The following is a 19,805-nucleotide window of genomic DNA, read 5'->3' as shown; positions in this document are numbered from 1 at the left end:
AGTCTTTGGTATGACTTGGCCAGGGATCAAACCCACAACCTTCCACTTCTGAGGTGGATGCTCTAACCACTATGCCACCGGAGCAGTCATCATAAGATTAGAAACAGTAACATAAAATAAACCAAGCATCTTTTCTTTGTAGTAATTTTCTTGCTCTATGCAGTAACTCTAATGACAATAATCAAATTACCCACTATCACAGCATCATGTTCAAGTTTCTTCATAATGCATAAACCATTACAAGTCTCCCTCTGTTAGATGCATATGTGTTGTTCTAGAAGGACCCTTGTGTATTTTTTTTCTATAAACTGAATCACGTGTGTTATTCTGGAAGGACCCATGTGTGTTATCTATAAAAAGATTCGTGTATGTTTTTATATAAATTGAATCATGTGTGTTATTCTATAAATTGAATCATGTGTGTTATTCTATAAATTGAATAATGTGTGTTATTCTATAAATTGAATCATGTGTGTTATTCTAGAAGGACCAATGTGTGTTATTCTATAAACTGAATCATGTGTGTTATTCTAGAAGGACCCATGTGTTATTCTAGAAGGACCCATGTGTTATTCTATAAAATGAACCATGTGTGTTATTCTATAAATTGAATAATGTGTGTTATTCTATAAATTGAATCATGTGTGTTATTCTAGAAGGACCCATGTGTGTTATTCTATAAACTGAATCATGTGTGTTATTCTAGAAGGACCCATGTGTTATTCTATAAAATGAATCATGTGTGTCATTCTAGAAGGACCCATGTGTGTTATTCTATAAATTGAATCATGTGTGTTATTCTAGAAGGACACGTGTGTTATTCTATAAACTGAATTATGTGTGTTATTCTATAAATTGAATCATGTGTGTTATTCTATAAATTGAATAATGTGTGTTATTCTAGAAGGACCCATGTGTTATTCTATAAAATGAATCATGTGTGTTATTCTATAAACTGAATTATGTGTGTTATTCTATAAATTGAATCATGTGTGTTATTCTATAAATTGAATCATGTGTGTTATTCTAGAAGGACCCATGTGTGTTATCCTATAAACTGAATCATGTGTGTTATTCTATAAACTGAATCATGTGTGCTATTCTAGAAGGATCCATGTGTGTTATTCAATAAACTGAATCATATGTGTTATTCTAGAAGGACCCATGTGTGATATTCTATAAACTGAATTATGTGTGTTATTCTAAAAATTGAATCATGTGTGTTATTCTATAAATTGAATAATGTGTGTTATTCTAGAAGGACCCATGCATGTTATCCTATAAACTGAATCATGTGTGTTATTCTATAAACTGAATCATCTGTGCTATTCTACAAGGACCCATGTGTGTTATTCCATAAACTGAATCAATCATATGTGTTATTCTAGAAGGACAAATGTGTGAATTATGTAAACTGAATGATGTGTGTTATTCTAGTAGGACACGTGTGTTGTTCCATAAATTGAATCATATGTGTTATTCTAGAAGGACCCATGTGTGTTGTTCCATAAATTGAATCATATGTGTTATTCTAGAAGGACCCATGTGTGATATTATATAAATTGAATTATGTGTCTGATTCTAGAAGGATGCATGTGTGTTATTCTATAAAATGAATCATGTATGTTATTCTAGTCAATATTTTTTATATTGTCCAGGTGATATACCCTTCATTTTACAGAGATTCTAATACTTATGATGTCTGAAAATATTACAACATACTGAAGTTACTGATGTACAAAAATATGCCAGACTTAGGAATGTAAAAAAAAATCCACCAAAAATTATTTTATTCCAGTAATAACTGAATGTCCTGAATTGTCTACAATCAGGTTGTAATTTGTTTAAAAAACGGGATAGGGTTTCAGTACCACCAATACTGTGATCACCTTCCTGCTTAATCTCTCAACAGGATCTGTCTTTAATTTTAACTTCTGTAGGAGCAGTAGTGGCTCTGATTTTAACATGCCAGACTCAAAACCAAAAGGGTGTGGTTTAAATCTCACCATCAAATTAGCACAGGTCAATTAACATAGTGTGTCCTTGCGCAAGACAAGTTACTACAACTGTGTTCTTGAGCAAGGCAACTTACTACAACTGTGTCCTTGAGCAAGTTACCTTGCTACAACTGTGTATTTGGGCAAGGCACCTTGTTACAACTGTGTTCTTAGGCAAGGCACCTTGCCACAACTGTGTGATTGGGCAAGGCACCTTGCTACAACTGTATCCTTAGGCAAGGCACCTTGCTACAACTGTGTCCTTGGGCAAGGCACCTTGCTACAACTGTATCCTTGGGCAAGGCACCTTGCTACAACTGTGTCCTTGGGCAAGGCACTTAACTCTGATTACCATGGCACTCAATAGCATACTTGTGTTGCTCTGCCATGAAACCAAAACAAACTAACAACACTCTTGCTGTGGTTTGCATGGGTGGTAAAGTGAAGTTGCTCTTCTAACAACTCATTATTTTTTGCATGGATGATAAAGTGAAGATCATCTTTATCAAACCACAAAATGCACATTTGTTGAACATTACTGTTATCAACATGTTCTTTCCATAAAACACCCATGAGTCCTGAATTGCTCAGATCATTAACACATTTTCTTTAACTGGTTATTCATGTTCGAAAAGTAAGTCAAGGGTAGAAAAAGTTTGAAAATCCATGGTTGTTCCTGGGCAACTAGATTTTAAAAATTGGTTGCCCACCAAGATTTCTCTGGTTGCCTGGTAAATTACTGCAACTGCCCCAAGATTGCTGCAATGAAAATCAATCAACAACTTATAGCATACAATGCTGGTAACTCACTATCAGCCTTTCTAATGGAAAAAGTCAAACATGTTGACAGATTTATTTAATATGTTCAAGATCAGCCAATAAAATATTATTTCGTTTTTTTGATGGTGTTTTGTAGTCAGATAAATCAGCTCCCAAAACTATAGAGGTACTGATGGGCAATAACAACACTCAACTGCAGAATAAAATGTTCGTCGCTAGAAAAATAGAAAATTCCATTGTAAGTTTTAACATGATCATTTTTCACAAGATTTTTTGAAGTTGCCCAAATAGACTTTCACACTGGCAAAAAGGGTTGCACAATATTAATTTTTGGTTGTCACTGGCACATGGCAACTGATTTTTCTACACCTTAAAAGTGTTCACATATTTAAGATGTTCATGAAGAAATCTGGGGTGTGCAAAAATGAAACTGTACTGTGAAGAAAGATGAACACTTCTACTTGATGTGTTCAAAAAGTGTTACAATTATAGCATGCAACATTTGTTCAATCTCTAAACAGACAATTATATAGTTCAATAATTTGGGTCAATAATAGCTTGACAAAACAAGAGTAAAAATTACCTGAGCCTGAAGTTCATCAGTTTTGTCAATGAGATCATCAAGTCTTTCCCCTCTTTCAATGACTTTTTCGATGTTCTGGGTCATCACCCCCTTCACCTCATCGACCTGGCTTTGTAGAACTTTTATGTTGTCCTCTTTCTTTGAGTATTTTTCCTACCATAATGGATAAAAACTATTGCATTTTGAACAAAGCACAAAAAATAGTCGCTGGAAAATTTGTCTAAGTTGCCAAAAATAATAGTCCTTAATTAAACATGTAAACTGAGACTGTAAGGTGAGATTAAACAATTCTGCAGTCTGGAAGAGTACCCTCTCCCAAACAGCAGAAGCAATGAAGAGTACTTTTGGGTGGGTTACTGGGAAGAAAAAAAGTACAGCAAAAATCTTCAATAAAGAAAAGGCAGGATACACCAAAAATATCCTGTACAGAAAGGTGATGCGATCTCTTTCAGATGAGTCTTTTATAAGCTTTACATATTTTATCTGTATTTTCATCTGTAGACTCTTTTTCCTTTTAATAAGTTGGAAAAGTTAGATAAAGGTCTAGTGGTATAAATATATTTGTGAGTCTTAAAAGCATGTTGATCGTGAGTGACTGAAGAAGTAAAAACATGCAATGAGTGAAGACACATAAGATTAAAATCTTTTTCAAATTAAATTTGACAGTATTGGAACCAAATTAGCATCTTTTGGCAATATCAGACAAATGTCTTTCATAGAAAGGACAGGTGAATAAAAGTTATTTTTCATGGGGGTGGAAATATTTGGGTATTTCGCAGATTTAGAAAAATCAAAAAGATAAGTTCTGTGCAATATCTCTATTGCTCATTTTTTTAAAAAATAAACTTTTACCCATACGAACATAACAGTGATTTAGACTCACTTGTAATGTAATGATATAACTCCATTTTCTCAGACTAGGTAAAATTTCAACATGACAGAGATATTTTTGTATTGATTATATACGAATTCCTTTATTAAATTTACTTATGTCTTTTTTTTTTTTTTTTTTTTAAACCATTCTCTGTATGAATAATTATTTTACGACTGTAGCATGTTTTTGCAACATATGCAAGTTTCTATGAAAAGGACAGGTTACAAACCAACCATGTTGTTATAAATAGAATTTTTAAGTCATTTATATATAAGACATGACAGGCACCACCATATTGCTTTCAGACAAAAAGAAGAAAATTGGATTGTACACAATGTGCTGTTTACACTGAACTATGTCTCATATTCTGTGATCTGTGTTGCTCTGCTCATATCAATGTGTACAAAATACACTCACATAAATGTAGAAATAATACTCATATCAATGTGTACAAATAACACTCATACCAATGTGTACATAAAAACATTAATATCAATGTGTACAAAATATCATTCATATCAATGTGTACAAAATACACTCACATAAATGTAGAAATATTACTCATATCAATGTGTACAAATAACACTCATACCAATGTGTACATAAAAACATTAATATCAATGTGTACAAAATAGCACTCATATCAATGTGTGCAAAATACACTCATATAAATGTAGAAATAATACACATATCAATGTGTACAAATTACACTCATACCAATGTGTACACAGAAACATTAATATCAATGTGTACAAAAGAGCACTCATATCAATGTGTACAAATAACACTAAAAGATAAACTATTAACCAAATTTTAGTAGATAAAACAAATAATGACTTGTTTCATAGTCTTTATGTACTTTAATCTGGGGAGGTTATTGATCTATTGGCTAAGAAGATAATTGTTTTTATTTATCAACTTAAATGCACCTAGCTCTGTTTATTTGTTTGTTGCACTGTGCAATCCTTTTAATTCTAAGATTGATTGGTGAAATAGAATTAGATGATCAATGACAACCTCAGCAATAATTAAATACAATTTTAAAATAAGTCAGAAAAACTTAAGGCACATAGTTGTAGTGAAGCTGATGTATTCATAGTGGATGAATTCCTGAAGATTATTTGAATTTTTATAGATTAAAAAATATGCATGTTTTTTAATTTCTTGTGCAACACCATTTTATCAGACATAAAACAGATTGCATGTGTCAAAATTGCCATGACAAGAAAATCAATAAACAAATTATATGCATTATACAGAATAAAAGTCAGTATGGGATTCTGAGAGCTATCTATGAAGAGGGTTACCTTTTTCATTCCCCCTGACTTTTCTATATTTAGATGTTCTAGCCATAACTTAATACTGAGGAAGGTAGAAATAAAGGCAACAATGCTTCATACAGTTTTTTGTAACTCTTGTTCAAGAAATAATCTACTATTAGTTCATGATGCATGCTATACATGAAATACTGAATATATAAATTACTTCAATTTCCACTTGTAGGAAGATGACATTGTAACAACCCTTTTGAATGTATAACAAAGTGACTTTCCACTAGGGAGTAAGGTATTATTTGCACCCTAGGAACATTGTCTTCACTTAACATACTGAAACATGGCTGTCATGTTATGACGTTTTTCTTAAGGGTTTTATGACACTGCATATGCAGGCTATTTTTAGGCACGAGGTAGTTATGTGTTGCATCAAATCCACCTATATTTTAACCTGCCCTATTAGTTCACTGGCATGGCAAGACAAACACACAAATTCAAATGTGATGTAGAAAAATCATGAGACAATTTTATAAATTTCTAGAATATCCTCTCCTTTAATCCTAACAGTTCATACATCAGAAAATTACCTAGGTCCACACCATGTAGTGGGTACAATACTTTCAACGTCATTTTATTCTTACTGTTCAATTCTGAAGCAAATACACTGAAATATGACCAATTAAATAAAGTAAAATTAACACATAGCATTCCAAAAAACAGCAAAATAATAATTGCCAAAAATGCTGTTCACCTTTTTAGTACCTTTACATTAAGGTATCCTTTATACTGAAGTGTTGTTTATCTTAAGGTATTTTATATCAGGTATCTTCATACAGGATTTTCCTATACATTATGTCATCCATTATATGGAGTATTATTTAAAGGGGTGGGAGGGCTTTACATTAAGGTATCCATTACAGGAAGATATCCACTATACTGAGGTGTTATAAAGGCAGGCTTGATTGTTATGTTTCTTGATTCCAATGTAGTTTACTTGTATGTGCTGTTTTGTCTCTGTCATGAGTGACCATCCCTTTTATAAGGCCACCTTTAGATTGCAGATGGGTAATCCTAAAAGGGGACACTATATAGTGAAATAAAAGAGATTACTAGTGTTGTTCTAATCATCGATTATAAATGAAACCAATTGGTTCAGCAAACCAATAAGATAATCAACTTTGAAACTCCAACCTTGACTGTGCAGAAAGGGAGATTACTCTGAAGCATTCAACAAAGATTAGTTCTTCCACTTCTTGTGTTTCAGAAGCAAACCAAGAATACCAAATGGCCATAGAAAAAATGTACTAGTTTCGTCAGATTAATGCGTCATTAAATGAAATTCCTCCTGCACATTTATTGACATTTTGAACTCTTGATTAAAGATATAACTGTATAGCAAACAAAAATTAAAAACTTGTTCATAGTAAAAGATCATACAAGATTATCAGTTGTTTAAGTGGAACCAATAATTAATTAAGAAATTCTGACTGATTCCCATCACTTGAGAGTGTTACTAACCATTTCCTGTCTCATAGTATACCCCATGTCTCCATCCAATTCGTGACCTGTAGCTGACACAGCTTTGAGTGCTAGGCCATCATTGTGGAATTTGTCTTTAATCTACAAAACATAAACAGTGTTGATATTTTGTTACAAGTCAATTGATACAAATCCATAATAAAGTAGGAAACATTATCTATCTGTATCAAACACTTAACAGACTAAATGTGATTAATTATAACTTTATAGAAAGTTATGTTTGCTTTCGTACAATTGTTACAACTAGTTGCTAAAGAACTCAAATGATAAATGTGTAAGCTTGTTTTTGAGGGAAATTAGTGGATCACAGTCTCATATTGGAGGATTTGAATAAGTCCATAGTGGTTTTAAATTAGTAACACAAATTCATGTGCTTACCATTTGGTCAGTAATGTCCATTCAGATAGTGATGTATCACTGGTCAATTGAGATAAACACTATTACACTTCACCAAGACAAGAATATGTTTATCATTAATAAATGCATATCTACATGACTGCACTTCCAGCACCAGTAGTCAAAGATTTTTTTAAAGAAATAGACCCAAGGCAAGTAGCTTAAAAAGAATCACTTGCCCTGAATCCAGATACCCAATGCCCAATTCGGACATACAGATACCCAATGCCCAATTCTGACATATTTTTTTTAGTACAAAATGTTGAAACTGCTATAATTTAAATACAAGAAAAAGGAAAGAAATATAAAAATGCTTTAACTCAATTCATTTTTTGTGCCTATTTGACTCTTACATGAGTTTACTTAGGACAAATAAATTGTGTGCAACCTTGTCATCTAAAATTAAAATATGATTTGATTTTGTTAAAAGAAAACTTTTCTCCAGGTCTTGATGTAAACCAGTGCTCAGTAGATTCATTTTCCGAACAATGCAATAAATCTCCCCATCTTTCTTAAACAGAGTTGAAAACAGAAATGATGTTGAGAAGGCATGGCTATGTTTCTGTAGTGATCAGTATAAACAATAGCTTCAAGTTTTGTAATTAGTTCATGTTACAATACTGTGGATGTGTCACAATTATAGAAAACACTCTATATATCAACAAAATCAGCTTTCTTAAGTAAATGGATTAAAATCCAATATAATTATCTCAGTTCTTTTTGGGTGAAAAACACTGTACTGGAAGCTTTATAAGCAATTAATTCTTAAGCATGGCTTAAGTGTCAAACAGTTACAATGTGCTACTTGATATATTTAACTAGTGGTGCATTACCAAGCAAGGGCCAGCTAACTATTATTCATGTAGGACAGCAAAGCACCAATTATCAATAGCCGATTATATATATGGAATACAGAAATAGTACTGTTCCCCATTCGATGGTTAGATCTTTTCACCTTCTACAAAATGTTTAAAGCTTTGATACATTCAACAGGTTACACAGAGGATCCTGTGAGGTGGAGGACGCTACAAATAGAGATCCAGCAGGTCACTGAATATCAATAATTTACCAGCGTCTTTCAAGAACTTCATTATTTAGAATATAGCATTTAGTTGGCACTTACTTATGGTTTCCTTAAGGTAAACCACCTATTTTTTCTTTATGAGTCTGATAGCGAACTCACTAAAATATGGGAGGGCCTGATCTAGATTTGAAGGACACCGGGGTTTAGGCAATCCAATTTTTTAGCTCTGAAATGTTAACATGTTGAAAAAGACTACCATTTCTAGAATTCTCACATCATGTCAATGTCTGCAAGTTACCTGGATGGTGTTGTAATATTCCGACTGTGCCATGCATTAACAGTTCATGCACTTTGCATTTATCTTTATTTTCACATTTTCACATTTGTCTCCTGTAACTGGATGATTTCAACTGCAATTTTGGAAATATTTTTGTAGAGGTGTACAGTATTACTGGTAAATAGTGGGTTTTTGCCAGGTGGTATTTACCACAGTACTTTCCAAAATACCAGTACTTCACCAATTTTTATCAGTAAGGAAGGTACAGAAACTCCTGAGTAATCTAGTTACTGTACATATTTAATGATAATAAAAGTATGTTTTATTTTCTCATGACAAAATAATTTAATTATTTAAAGTGTTACAAAAAAGCTGCATTTGTCACATACTATATTTTAATATTGCAAAAATAATTATATTTATGAACCTTTACTTATATAGTTGTCATGAGTCACTTATGCAAACATTGCTGCCAAATGTTGTGAAGGATATTCTGGCAAATTCCAACATTTGGTATTCTTTTGAATTAAAAAAAGAAACAAATCCAATATTCCATTTTTATTAACATCTGTTAAGTATATGCATTCCTTGATAGGTTTGTGAATCACCCTAAGACTTCAGTTTACTGTTTGAATAGTAGGTGTTTTCTCTAGTCAACTAAATATTTTTTTGGTTTGCTCAGTCAGCTTGTTTGTTTTGTTCACTGGCCATCTCTAATAAACATCATTCTTGGCATCATGCCTATTGTATGAGAAGCATCACTAATGGAACATTATCTTCTTTGTCAACTCTTTCTATATTTTTATGAACAATATCTCTAATGTCAGAATAATGATTATGTCCATACTGGGCATCAACTATAGTGTAAGCTGAACAATGCCACTTTATTTGCAGTGTTTGGATGACAACTTATGCAGCAATTAACACACACATACCAAATTTATCTACTGAAACATAATTTTGGTACACAATGGTATATAGTGCAGTATGTACAGAAATACCAATGATATTTTGCAATACAAAATCTTCTGTGGAACCCAACTCCATTCTTTTCATATCAGTTTTGCAGAAGTCTCTAAGTATACAATACTCATTCATAAGTACTTAGGAGAACTGTATACAAAGACTGATGAAATAATTCAGTGACCACACATGAATCAAATTATTAATGTCATGTTAATAGGTAACACCTGTCATCTGACAAAATTTATGTTTCAACCTGCTTGCAGTACAGTGTACCACTGATAACATGCAATAAAACAACCATATTTATCAAGCCATTGCTTGATGAAGCCCCTCCCCCCACCTTTTAAATTTTGTTGGCATATATTCACACGTGATACCTTTGATAAGCCCAACTCCTATTTTTGTTGTTGACAAATTTCATTATGAGAGAAACAATGCTGCCAATCCCTGTTCTAGGAAACAACACCTTTACCAGTATTTGCACCTGTCTGGCTTTACCTGTAAGGATTAATTGGGGAAAAAAATGATCAAGAAGGTTATTACCTCAGTAAGGTAACCATAACACTTGTTTGATGGAAATGAGGACTTGGCTGTACACATAAATATGATACCATTCTCCACCAAACAGTGCCACTTGTTGCTGGAATAGAAGATAAAAGTCTAACTTTAGCTTGCACAGGAAGAGATTTTACAATAAATGTACAAAAGATTTCTCAACTTAAATGAAGATGTCCAATTAATTGTATGATACATTGCATTAATGGACTTGCTAATTCAGTTACTTAATGAGAGAAAGAGGCAACATTTGTAAAGTTAGATTTGAAAGAAACTTCATTGCACATCATGATTTTCTCACTCAACTGACATTTGAAATTGTGTGGGCTTCATGAACAAAAGGTTTGTATCCTAACCCAATCTTTTTCACAGCATTCCATATGTCTGAAAAAAATGATAAATGTAGCATTTTACAACAATGTCAATAATTAGTACATCTTCAATTCTTAAATTTATTTAAAATAAACATGAATCACTTAAAACATTCTTGATTGTAATTTGTTTTAAAAATGAATTTTGGACACCGATTTCATTGATAAGACAGCTAGTAAAAACAGAAGTCTTTAAGCCAACTTCACAGGGTGCAAAATGTGAAGGTGAACACATGAACAATGTATATTATTTTTGGGCATGTTAACCAAACAATATCAGTCAAGGGTGCACTGTGCACCCAGGTTTTGAAAGCTGCTGGTGCATTGTGCACCCAAGCAAAATAGTTATGTTTGGAACCTTGCATACCCTACAAATACTATACGGAATCACAGGTTCTTGGTTTCAGTGCTACTAATGAAGAACCTGTATTGAGAGTCCATTCCTTCAACCAACAAAATCTCATCTCTCAAGACAAGTGATCTCTCAGTGGAGATCATATCTCAAAATAGCTGATTTGTTTGTGATCTTCAACCAATACAAATAATGCTGTTTAAAAAATTAAAATCATTATGGGCAATTAGTAATAGTGTACTTTTTCCCATACTTTTCCATGTGAATGTAATGACCCTAGCTTGGAGGTAGATATTAAATTACGAGTAGCACAAGAAAGTGCACACCAACCTATTATTGATTTCTAGCACTGGGGCATCATGCCATGTAAGTCCACCCAGTCACATTATCCTGACACCAGGCTGACCAGTCCTAACACTAACCTCTTAATGCTGAACACCAAGCAAGGCAGCTGCTAGTACAATTTCATGTCTTTGGTATGACTCAGCCTGGGTTTGAATGAGCAACCTCTTGCATCTGAGGAGGATGCCCTAACGACTTAGGCCACCAGAGACATCAATTTAACAACATTAAGCCAGACTGGAATTGCAGCAATACTGCTGTACCATTGATGACGATGAGAGCCCAAACTCAAGTTTTAATGGCGAAGTCCTATGCATGTCTGTTGTTACATTATGTAATGGCAGATCTGGGACGATGCTGTTGAAAGTCCTTGCCAGATCTGTTGGCACATTATGTAATGGCAGCTCTGGGACTACACTGTTAGAAGTCCTGTCTGGAACTGGAAGTATATTATATAATGGAAGATCTAGGACTATACTGTTAGAAGTCCTGTTTAGATCTGTTGGTACACTGTATAATGGAAGATCTGGGACTACGATGTTGAAATTATGGTGCAGTTTATAAAGAGCTCTCTGTAGGCATCTGACACTGTAAGTTCTGGACCCTCAGCCTAAAGGAAGTCTAGGTCATGATATGAAAACAAGACAATCTAGTTGAGAATGGAGGAAGGAATTACTGGGTATAGAATTGTTATATTGATGGCAAATTAATACAATCTTGCCATAATAAATATTACTGACTAAAATTATTGTAATCATTTAGTTTCATATATATATTTGTATTGTACACACTACTGTAAATCTGATAATTCTTTATTTAATTTATATATTTTTATTACATTCACTTCTGTAAATATGAGAACTCTTTAATATTTTTTGATGTAATTAATTTTTCTTGTGATGTAAGCCTTTTTATATAACCTATTTAGGAAAATGCATCTCATCTGGATTCTGAGTTTCAGAAAACAGAGGATGCTGAACTAAATACTGAGTGCCTACAGGATGAAGTCTTAAAATAGTGATAGTGCAAAACTCACATTTTAAGGTCATGGATGCATTGAGAGAGTTTGTTTTATGTGATCTTTCTTAATGTAATGGATATTGCTGGACAAATATTAGTAGTCTACGAATCTACATACCCACTTGCTGAGAATGTTTTCTTGCCGTCATTTCTGGTGGGAATGCTTGATATAACAGCTTCAGCTGCTTTTTCATAATCAGATGAAGAGTCGAGGGATTGGCTGCTGAGAATCGTGGATCCCCTCGCAATACAACTGTACAGGATTGTCATCTGAAGAACAGGAAAATACCATAAATCTTATTTTTGTTTCATCAAAGTTTTATAAATATAAAATATTTAACATCTGACATAATATTTACACAAAGTAATAATGGATTTTCAGGTGACTACAAAGAGAATATTTGCTTCAAACAAATGAATAATGGATATATTTCATCAAGCGGGTGAAAAACTTATGAGAAGAAATATATCCATTATACACTTTTAGCAAGCAAATTTTCTTTTTATTTTATATCCAACGTATTGACTAACAAGATGTCCTGCATAACAGATTGCGTTTTATACTCAAACACATTGGCTAGCAAGATGTCCAGTATAATAGAGTGTGTGTGTGTGTGTGTAGGGTTTTGGATTTTTCATGTTGCTTTAACAATTTTCCAGTCATATCGCTACGATGTCTGCAGTGTGGCAGTTTAAAGTGATGTCTAACAATGGCGCATCATGCCACAGACATATAGCATTAAGTCCCACCCAGTCACATTATCCTGACACCAGGCCAACCAGTCCTAACACTAACCTCTTAATGCTGAGTGCCAAGCGAGGCAGCTGCTAGTATCATTTTTATAAGTCTTTGGTATGACTCTGCCAGGGTTCGAACCTGCAACCTCCTGCATCTGAGGCAGATGCTCTAATCACTTTTTGATGCTGCAGATCTCTTACTGGATCCAACATGATGTCAGTGATTTATGATTATTCACACAGAAAATATAAACAGTTACATGAATCTCCTTCCCAATTTAACATAAAATAGCACATTAAGGAAAAAAAAATGTGTACCTTGTTGCCATATTGACCATTCACCCATGTATTCAGAATCTAAGAATTTCAAAGTAATCTTGATATTAACTTGGCAGTGAAATTATTTATTGTATTTCACTCCAGTGAATTATCACAATTATTTTACTTGGAAAATCCAGTAACTCACGGCACAGCATAAAATAATGTATTATCATGATGTCCATGAAAAAAGCCACACAAGCATAAGGTCTCATTGGTAAGGTCAGCTGATACAGAGATATATCATACATGGCATTACTACTCAGTAATAATAATAATAATTATAATATCATACCTGTATTATAAGCAACCCTTTACTATATAATGCCCTTCATTATAACATGGTTCATGTTGTAAATCGAGTATGCACATGGATGCCATTTCATGAAGTGATAGCAAACTTATATTATCATGCATCTCATAACAAGGTATTACTATATGGCTTCTGTGGACTGTGTTATAGTGAAAGGGTATTGCATGTATCATGTACTTCATTATAAGGCATTATACTCTATGGTTTCTATGGACTGTATTATAGTGAGAGGATAGTGTAAGTGTCATGTCCTTTATTTTAAGGCATTATACTCTATGGCTTCTATGGTCTGTGTTATAGTGATAAGGGTAGTGTATGTGTCATGTATTTTATTATGAGGCACTCTCACTATAAGGTGGTATTCTGTATTGCTCCCATGAACAGTATTATAATTTGGGAGTACTGTATTAATCATGTACTTCATTATAAGGTGGTCTCACTATAAAGTGGTATTCTGTATGGCTCCCATGAACAGTATTAATGTTTGGGAGTACTGCATTAATCATGTACTTCATTATAAGGTGGTCTCACTATAAGATGGTATTCTCTATGAGGGAGTACTATATAATGTAATTCGATGGGCCCAGAGTGGTCTAAAGCGCTCTCCGTTATGGATCACTGCCATCTCACTTCTGTCTGCGTGGGTTCGAGTCTAGGATTCGGCCAATGTGGGTATGTGAGAAAGCTTGCCAGCAGCTTCTTGTGGGTCAGTGGTTCTTCCTCCACCATTAATACTGGCCACCATGTATAGCCTATCATGTGCTGAAAAATGGCGTTAAACCCCACAACAACAATATAATGTACTTCAGAAAGGGAGTACTACAATGACGACCCTGTTAATCTGGGGCCCATGACACATTATGACGAATGAGAGTCCTTACTGTGAATTCATTATAATCTGTGTTTTGGCATGCAGACACTTTTAGGAATTAGAAAAAGTGGTCTTTAAAAAAATGGCTTCATAGCATAGATTCATTTCTTTAAACGTAATTTCACTGGGACCTTAACTTTCTATTAAAGCATAAATTCAATCTCTGAAAATACTGGTTTTAAACATGAACCATAAAATCTATTCCAAACAATGTAAAACTCCTTAATTTTGTTAAACCAAGAAAAGTACTAGTAGTGTCTAAGCTTAAGACACTTGATTGGGCAGTTATTAGTCAAGCTTAAGACACTTGATTGGGCAGTTATTAGTCAAGCTTAAGACACTTGACTGGGCAGTTATTAGTCAAGCTTAAGACACTTGACTGGGCAGTTATTAGTCAAGCTTAAGACATTTGATTGGGCAGTTATTAGTCAAGCTTAAGACACTTGATTGGGCAGTTATTAGTCAAGCTTAAGACACTTGATTGGGCAGTTATTAGTCAAGCTTAAGGCACTTGATTGGGCAGTTATTAGTCAAGCTTAAGGCACTTGATTGGGCAGTTATTAGTCAAGCTTAAGGCACTTGATTGGGCAGTTATTAGTCAAGCTTAAGACACTTGATTGGGCAGTTATTAGTCAAGCTTAAGACACTTGATTGGGCAGTTATTAGTCAAGCTTAAGACATTTGATTGGGCAGTTATTAGTCAAGCTTAAGACACTTGATTGGGCAGTTATTAGTCAAGCTTAAGACACTTGACTGGGCAGTTATTAGTCAAGCTTAAGACACTTGACTGGGCAGTTATTAGTCAAGCTTAAGACACTTGACTGGGCAGTTATTAGTCAAGCTTAAGACACTTGACTGGGCAGTTATTAGTCAAGCTTAAGACACTTGATTGGGCAGTTATTAGTCAAGCTTAAGACACTTGACTGGGCAGTTATTAGTCAAGCTTAAGACACTTGACTGGGCAGTTATTAGTCAAGCTTAAGACACTTGATTGGGCAGTTATTAGTCAAGCTTAAGACACTTGATTGGGCAGTTATTAGTCAAGCTTAAGACACTTGATTGGGCAGTTATTAGTCAAGCTTAAGACACTTGATTGGGCAGTTATTAGTCAAGCTTAAGACACTTGACTGGGCAGTTATTAGTCAAGCTTAAGACACTTGACTGGGCAGTTATTAGTCAAGCTTAAGACACTTGACTGGGCAGTTATTAGTCAAGCTTAAGACACTTGACTGGGCAGTTATTAGTCAAGCTTAAGACACTTGATTGGGCAGTTATTAGTCAAGCTTAAGACACTTGATTGGGCAGTTATTAGTCAAGCTTAAGACACTTGACTGGGCAGTTATTAGTCAAGCTTAAGACACTTGACTGGGCAGTTATTAGTCAAGCTTAAGACACTTGACTGGGCAGTTATTAGTCAAGCTTAAAGCTTAAGACACTTGATTGGGCAGTTATTAGTCAAGCTTAAGACACTTGATTGGGCAGTTATTAGTCAAGCTTAAGACACTTGATTGGGCAGTTATTAGTCAAGCTTAAGACACTTGATTGGGCAGTTATTAGTCAAGCTTAAGACACTTGACTGGGCAGTTATTAGTCAAGCTTAAGACACTTGATTGGGCAGTTATTAGTCAAGCTTAAGACACTTGATTGGGCAGTTATTAGTCAAGCTTAAGACACTTGATTGGGCAGTTATTAGTCAAGCTTAAGACACTTGATTGGGCAGTTATTAGTCAAGCTTAAGACACTTGACTGGGCAGTTATTAGTCAAGCTTAAGACACTTGATTGGGCAGTTATTAGTCAAGCTTAAGGCACTTGATTGGGCAGTTATTAGTCAAGCTTAAGACACTTGATTGGGCAGTTATTAGTCAAGCTTAAGACACTTGATTGGGCAGTTATTAGTCAAGCTTAAGACACTTGACTGGGCAGTTATTAGTCAAGCTTAAGACACTTGATTGGGCAGTTATTAGTCAAGCTTAAGACACTTGACTGGGCAGTTATTAGTCAAGCTTAAGCCACTTGATTGGGCAGTTATTAGTCAAGCTTAAGGCACTTGATTGGGCAGTTATTAGTCAAGCTTAAGACACTTGATTGGGCAGTTATTAGTCAAGCTTAAGACACTTGACTGGGCAGTTATTAGTCAAGCTTAAGACACTTGATTGGGCAGTTATTAGTCAAGCTTAAGACACTTGACTGGGCAGTTATTAGTCAAGCTTAAGACACTTGACTGGGCAGTTATTAGTCAAGCTTAATACACTTGATTGGGCAGTTATTAGTCAAGCTTAAGGCACACAGACTGCTAGAGTCTATACTTAAATCAAGACTTGAGTTCAGTTGGTAAAATCTAGACATGAAAATTTAGTATACTTTTAATGTCTCTTGACAAAATGTCCACTCCTTCACTAGTACCCTTCAAGAAATTGCCATATGTGCATGGTGATGGCAAATTTTGCTTTAGGCAAAGACATTAACTACATATAGTCTTTCTCTGTGTGTGTGTGTATATATATATATATATATATATATATATATATATATATATATATATATATATATATATATATATATATGCTTGTGGTGCTCATCAAATAATGTCAAGATGTATTACAATGTACATTACTTGCATTATAGACAATAAAATACATCAACCGCTCCTGTAACCTAGTGATTAGAGCATCTGCCTTGGATACAGGAATTTGTGGGTTTGATCCCCAGCTGAGTCATACCAAAGCTGCTTCACTTGGTGCTCAGCATTAAGAGGATAGTGTTAGGACTGGTCAACCTGGTATCAGGATAATGTGACTGGGTAGGACATCATGCTACATGTTTGCGGTATGATGACCCAGTGCTAGACACCACTATAAACTGCCACACTACAGACATCATAGTGATATGACTGAAAAATTGTTAAAGCTATGTTAAAAATCCAAATCGCACACAAAATACATCAAGTACATAAAATAAATGTTATCTCCGACTGGAAGCAGTTAAATATGGCAAATTTGTCTTTAAAAAAAGAAACTACAAAATTATATTTTGGGTTCAAATGGGTGTTAACATTTGTGTTTAAAAGCTGCAAAATATGATTTGGCGAGACAATTTCTATATTAAAATGTCAATGTATGTAAAATTATTATTAGACTGGTCTGATACCATGGGCCAACAGTAAAAAGAAAGTGGCTGTAAAATTTACCCTTGAAGAATCCCTATAGTAAATAGGGCATGCATCACTTAAAATGATGTTGGAACTATTGATTCATTATCTGCTATTTAAATATGCACAAAAAGATATTACTTTTTAGCAACTATAAATTAGTAATAACTGCAACAAAATACTGCAACTGACCAGGTCACATGACTTTCTAAAATCTAACAATAATACACCAAGAAGATTCTGGCATTATCTATTTCTTGAGATGAAGAATTAGTTGTTGTTGTGGGGTTTAACGCCATTTGTCAGCACACGCTAGGCTATCCATGGCGGCCAGTATTAATGGTGGAGGAAGAACCCAGGAAAACCCCAGGAAGAATCACTGACCCACGAGAAGCTACTGGCAAGCTTTCTCACATACCCACCATTGGCCAAATCCTAGACTCAAACCCATGCAGACAGAGGTGAGATGGCAGTGATCCGTAATGGACAGCGCTTTAGACCACATGGCCACTTGTGAAAAATTAGTAACATTTGTTCAAGACATTTGATGGGAGTGGAAATTTCTAAAAACCTGACTCATTATTGTAAAAGAAATAAAGTGTTGATAAAAAGTAATAAAATAGGTATAGAGACAAGAGAATTTAGTAATACTTAAGGTATGGGAAGTGCAGAAAATTTGATTCATCTTTTGCCCCATTTCTGAAGAGAGTTGTGACTTTAGCAGATGTCCAGTTTTTTTAAAGTGTATTTCATAATGGAGGCAGTGTTTTGATTCACATTTCAGTACTGTCTAAGCCATTATATCTACTGATACTCAATGGATTTCAACAATCTTAGTATATCTTTATTTTGAATGGGTGTTATTTTAAGCCTGGGACCTCTGATCATTTGATAGATACAAACTCGGAGAGTTTCTTTGATATAACATCACTTCAATATTTTCTTTAGAAACACTGACCAAAAAATTAAAGATATTTCCTATTTCTTTGTATCTGTAAAAAAAAAAAAGTATTACCTAGTTTATGTTGATAATGTTTCACACTTTTCGATTGGGTAGTCTCAGAATAGCAATTTAACAGTGCTGCGGCTAGAAAGAAATACAGGGGTGCACCCCTATTTTCCTTCAGTGCTTAACTGTCTGCCCTATGTGCTTCCTTTGCCCATCCCCGTTTTATATGTATTACGCTGAATTTTTATATTTATCTAATGTAGGATGGATACATAAATGTGTCTTTATCTATTTCAATTCACAAAAAGATGGCATTTTACATATAACCATCTGCATGAAGTCCTTTTTATCACAACCCCCCCCCCCCGGCCCCATTTTCTTTACAAAGAGTGCCCGTTTGGTAAGCAAAATTGCCCATATTACTGAAAGTGTCTGCTATGCCACTTTGTTCCTAGAAGTATATGTTCCTTCGAAATCAAAACCGAAGAAAATCCAACAACAAACTTTAATCTGAATGACATTGATAAGCAGTGCTTGATTATCGTGCCGTTGCACGAAACAAATGTATACATGCATGTAATATACTGGTACCAAGCTCGAAATATAAAACTTCCTTCTATAACGATTTTCTCACCTGAGCTGACGACGTTACAGTTCGCTTTCCTTTATGACAAAAATCAACAGTATAGAAGATAGCTCGATGATAGTCTGGTTAAACGAATGGAGTACTTGGTACTTCAGATCATTTCCTCAACATCACAGTAGAGAGAGCGCGACAACAATCAACAACCACTTGGTATGTTATTTGGCACCTGTTACGTATGAACAACAAGGGGGCGTGATCTAGGCCACAGGTACACGTTTTGCCTATTAGTTTCGGATTACTCGGCTGTCTTCACATTGGCGTTACAATTCTTGAGCCGAGTGATACTTCTTGACCAATAAAAAATAAGCTTTCCGACGTATGGCGGCAATGAGGATTAGCAGATGAAATTGTTCGCACGGCTATTAATCGTTGATTTTACCGCAAATGGCTTGAAATTAGATGCCGTGATATGTATTTTTAAAAATGTAAACGTTAATATATTCCGTTGTATAAAAGAGGATTAGTTTTAAT

General features: G+C 34.4%; 1 protein-coding gene across 1 annotated transcript in view; it reads right to left on the bottom strand.

Moving 5' to 3' along the window:
• The window catches only part of LOC149803410 (uncharacterized), a 39,982-nt gene extending 20,442 nt beyond the window's left edge, over nt 1-19,540 (bottom strand). Inside the window, exons 1-5 of the mRNA XM_089953108.1 lie at nt 19,323-19,540; nt 12,469-12,620; nt 10,254-10,350; nt 7,027-7,128; nt 3,361-3,513 (exon numbers count right to left, since the gene is read on the bottom strand). Of these exons, the coding sequence (XP_089809234.1) occupies nt 3,361-3,513; nt 7,027-7,128; nt 10,254-10,350; nt 12,469-12,620 (504 nt within the window). The 5' untranslated portion in view covers nt 19,323-19,540. The remainder of the gene's footprint in view (nt 1-3,360; nt 3,514-7,026; nt 7,129-10,253; nt 10,351-12,468; nt 12,621-19,322) is intronic.
• Between the last annotated feature and the right edge of the window lie 265 nt (nt 19,541-19,805).

The sequence above is a fragment of the Sinohyriopsis cumingii genome, chromosome 3 (genome assembly GCF_028554795.1).
Source record: "Sinohyriopsis cumingii isolate HCF-2022 chromosome 3, ASM2855479v2, whole genome shotgun sequence".
Lineage (NCBI taxonomy): Eukaryota > Metazoa > Mollusca > Bivalvia > Unionida > Unionidae > Sinohyriopsis > Sinohyriopsis cumingii.
Note: the sequence above shows the minus strand (reverse complement) of the source record. Positions and strands in the feature narration are given on the sequence as shown.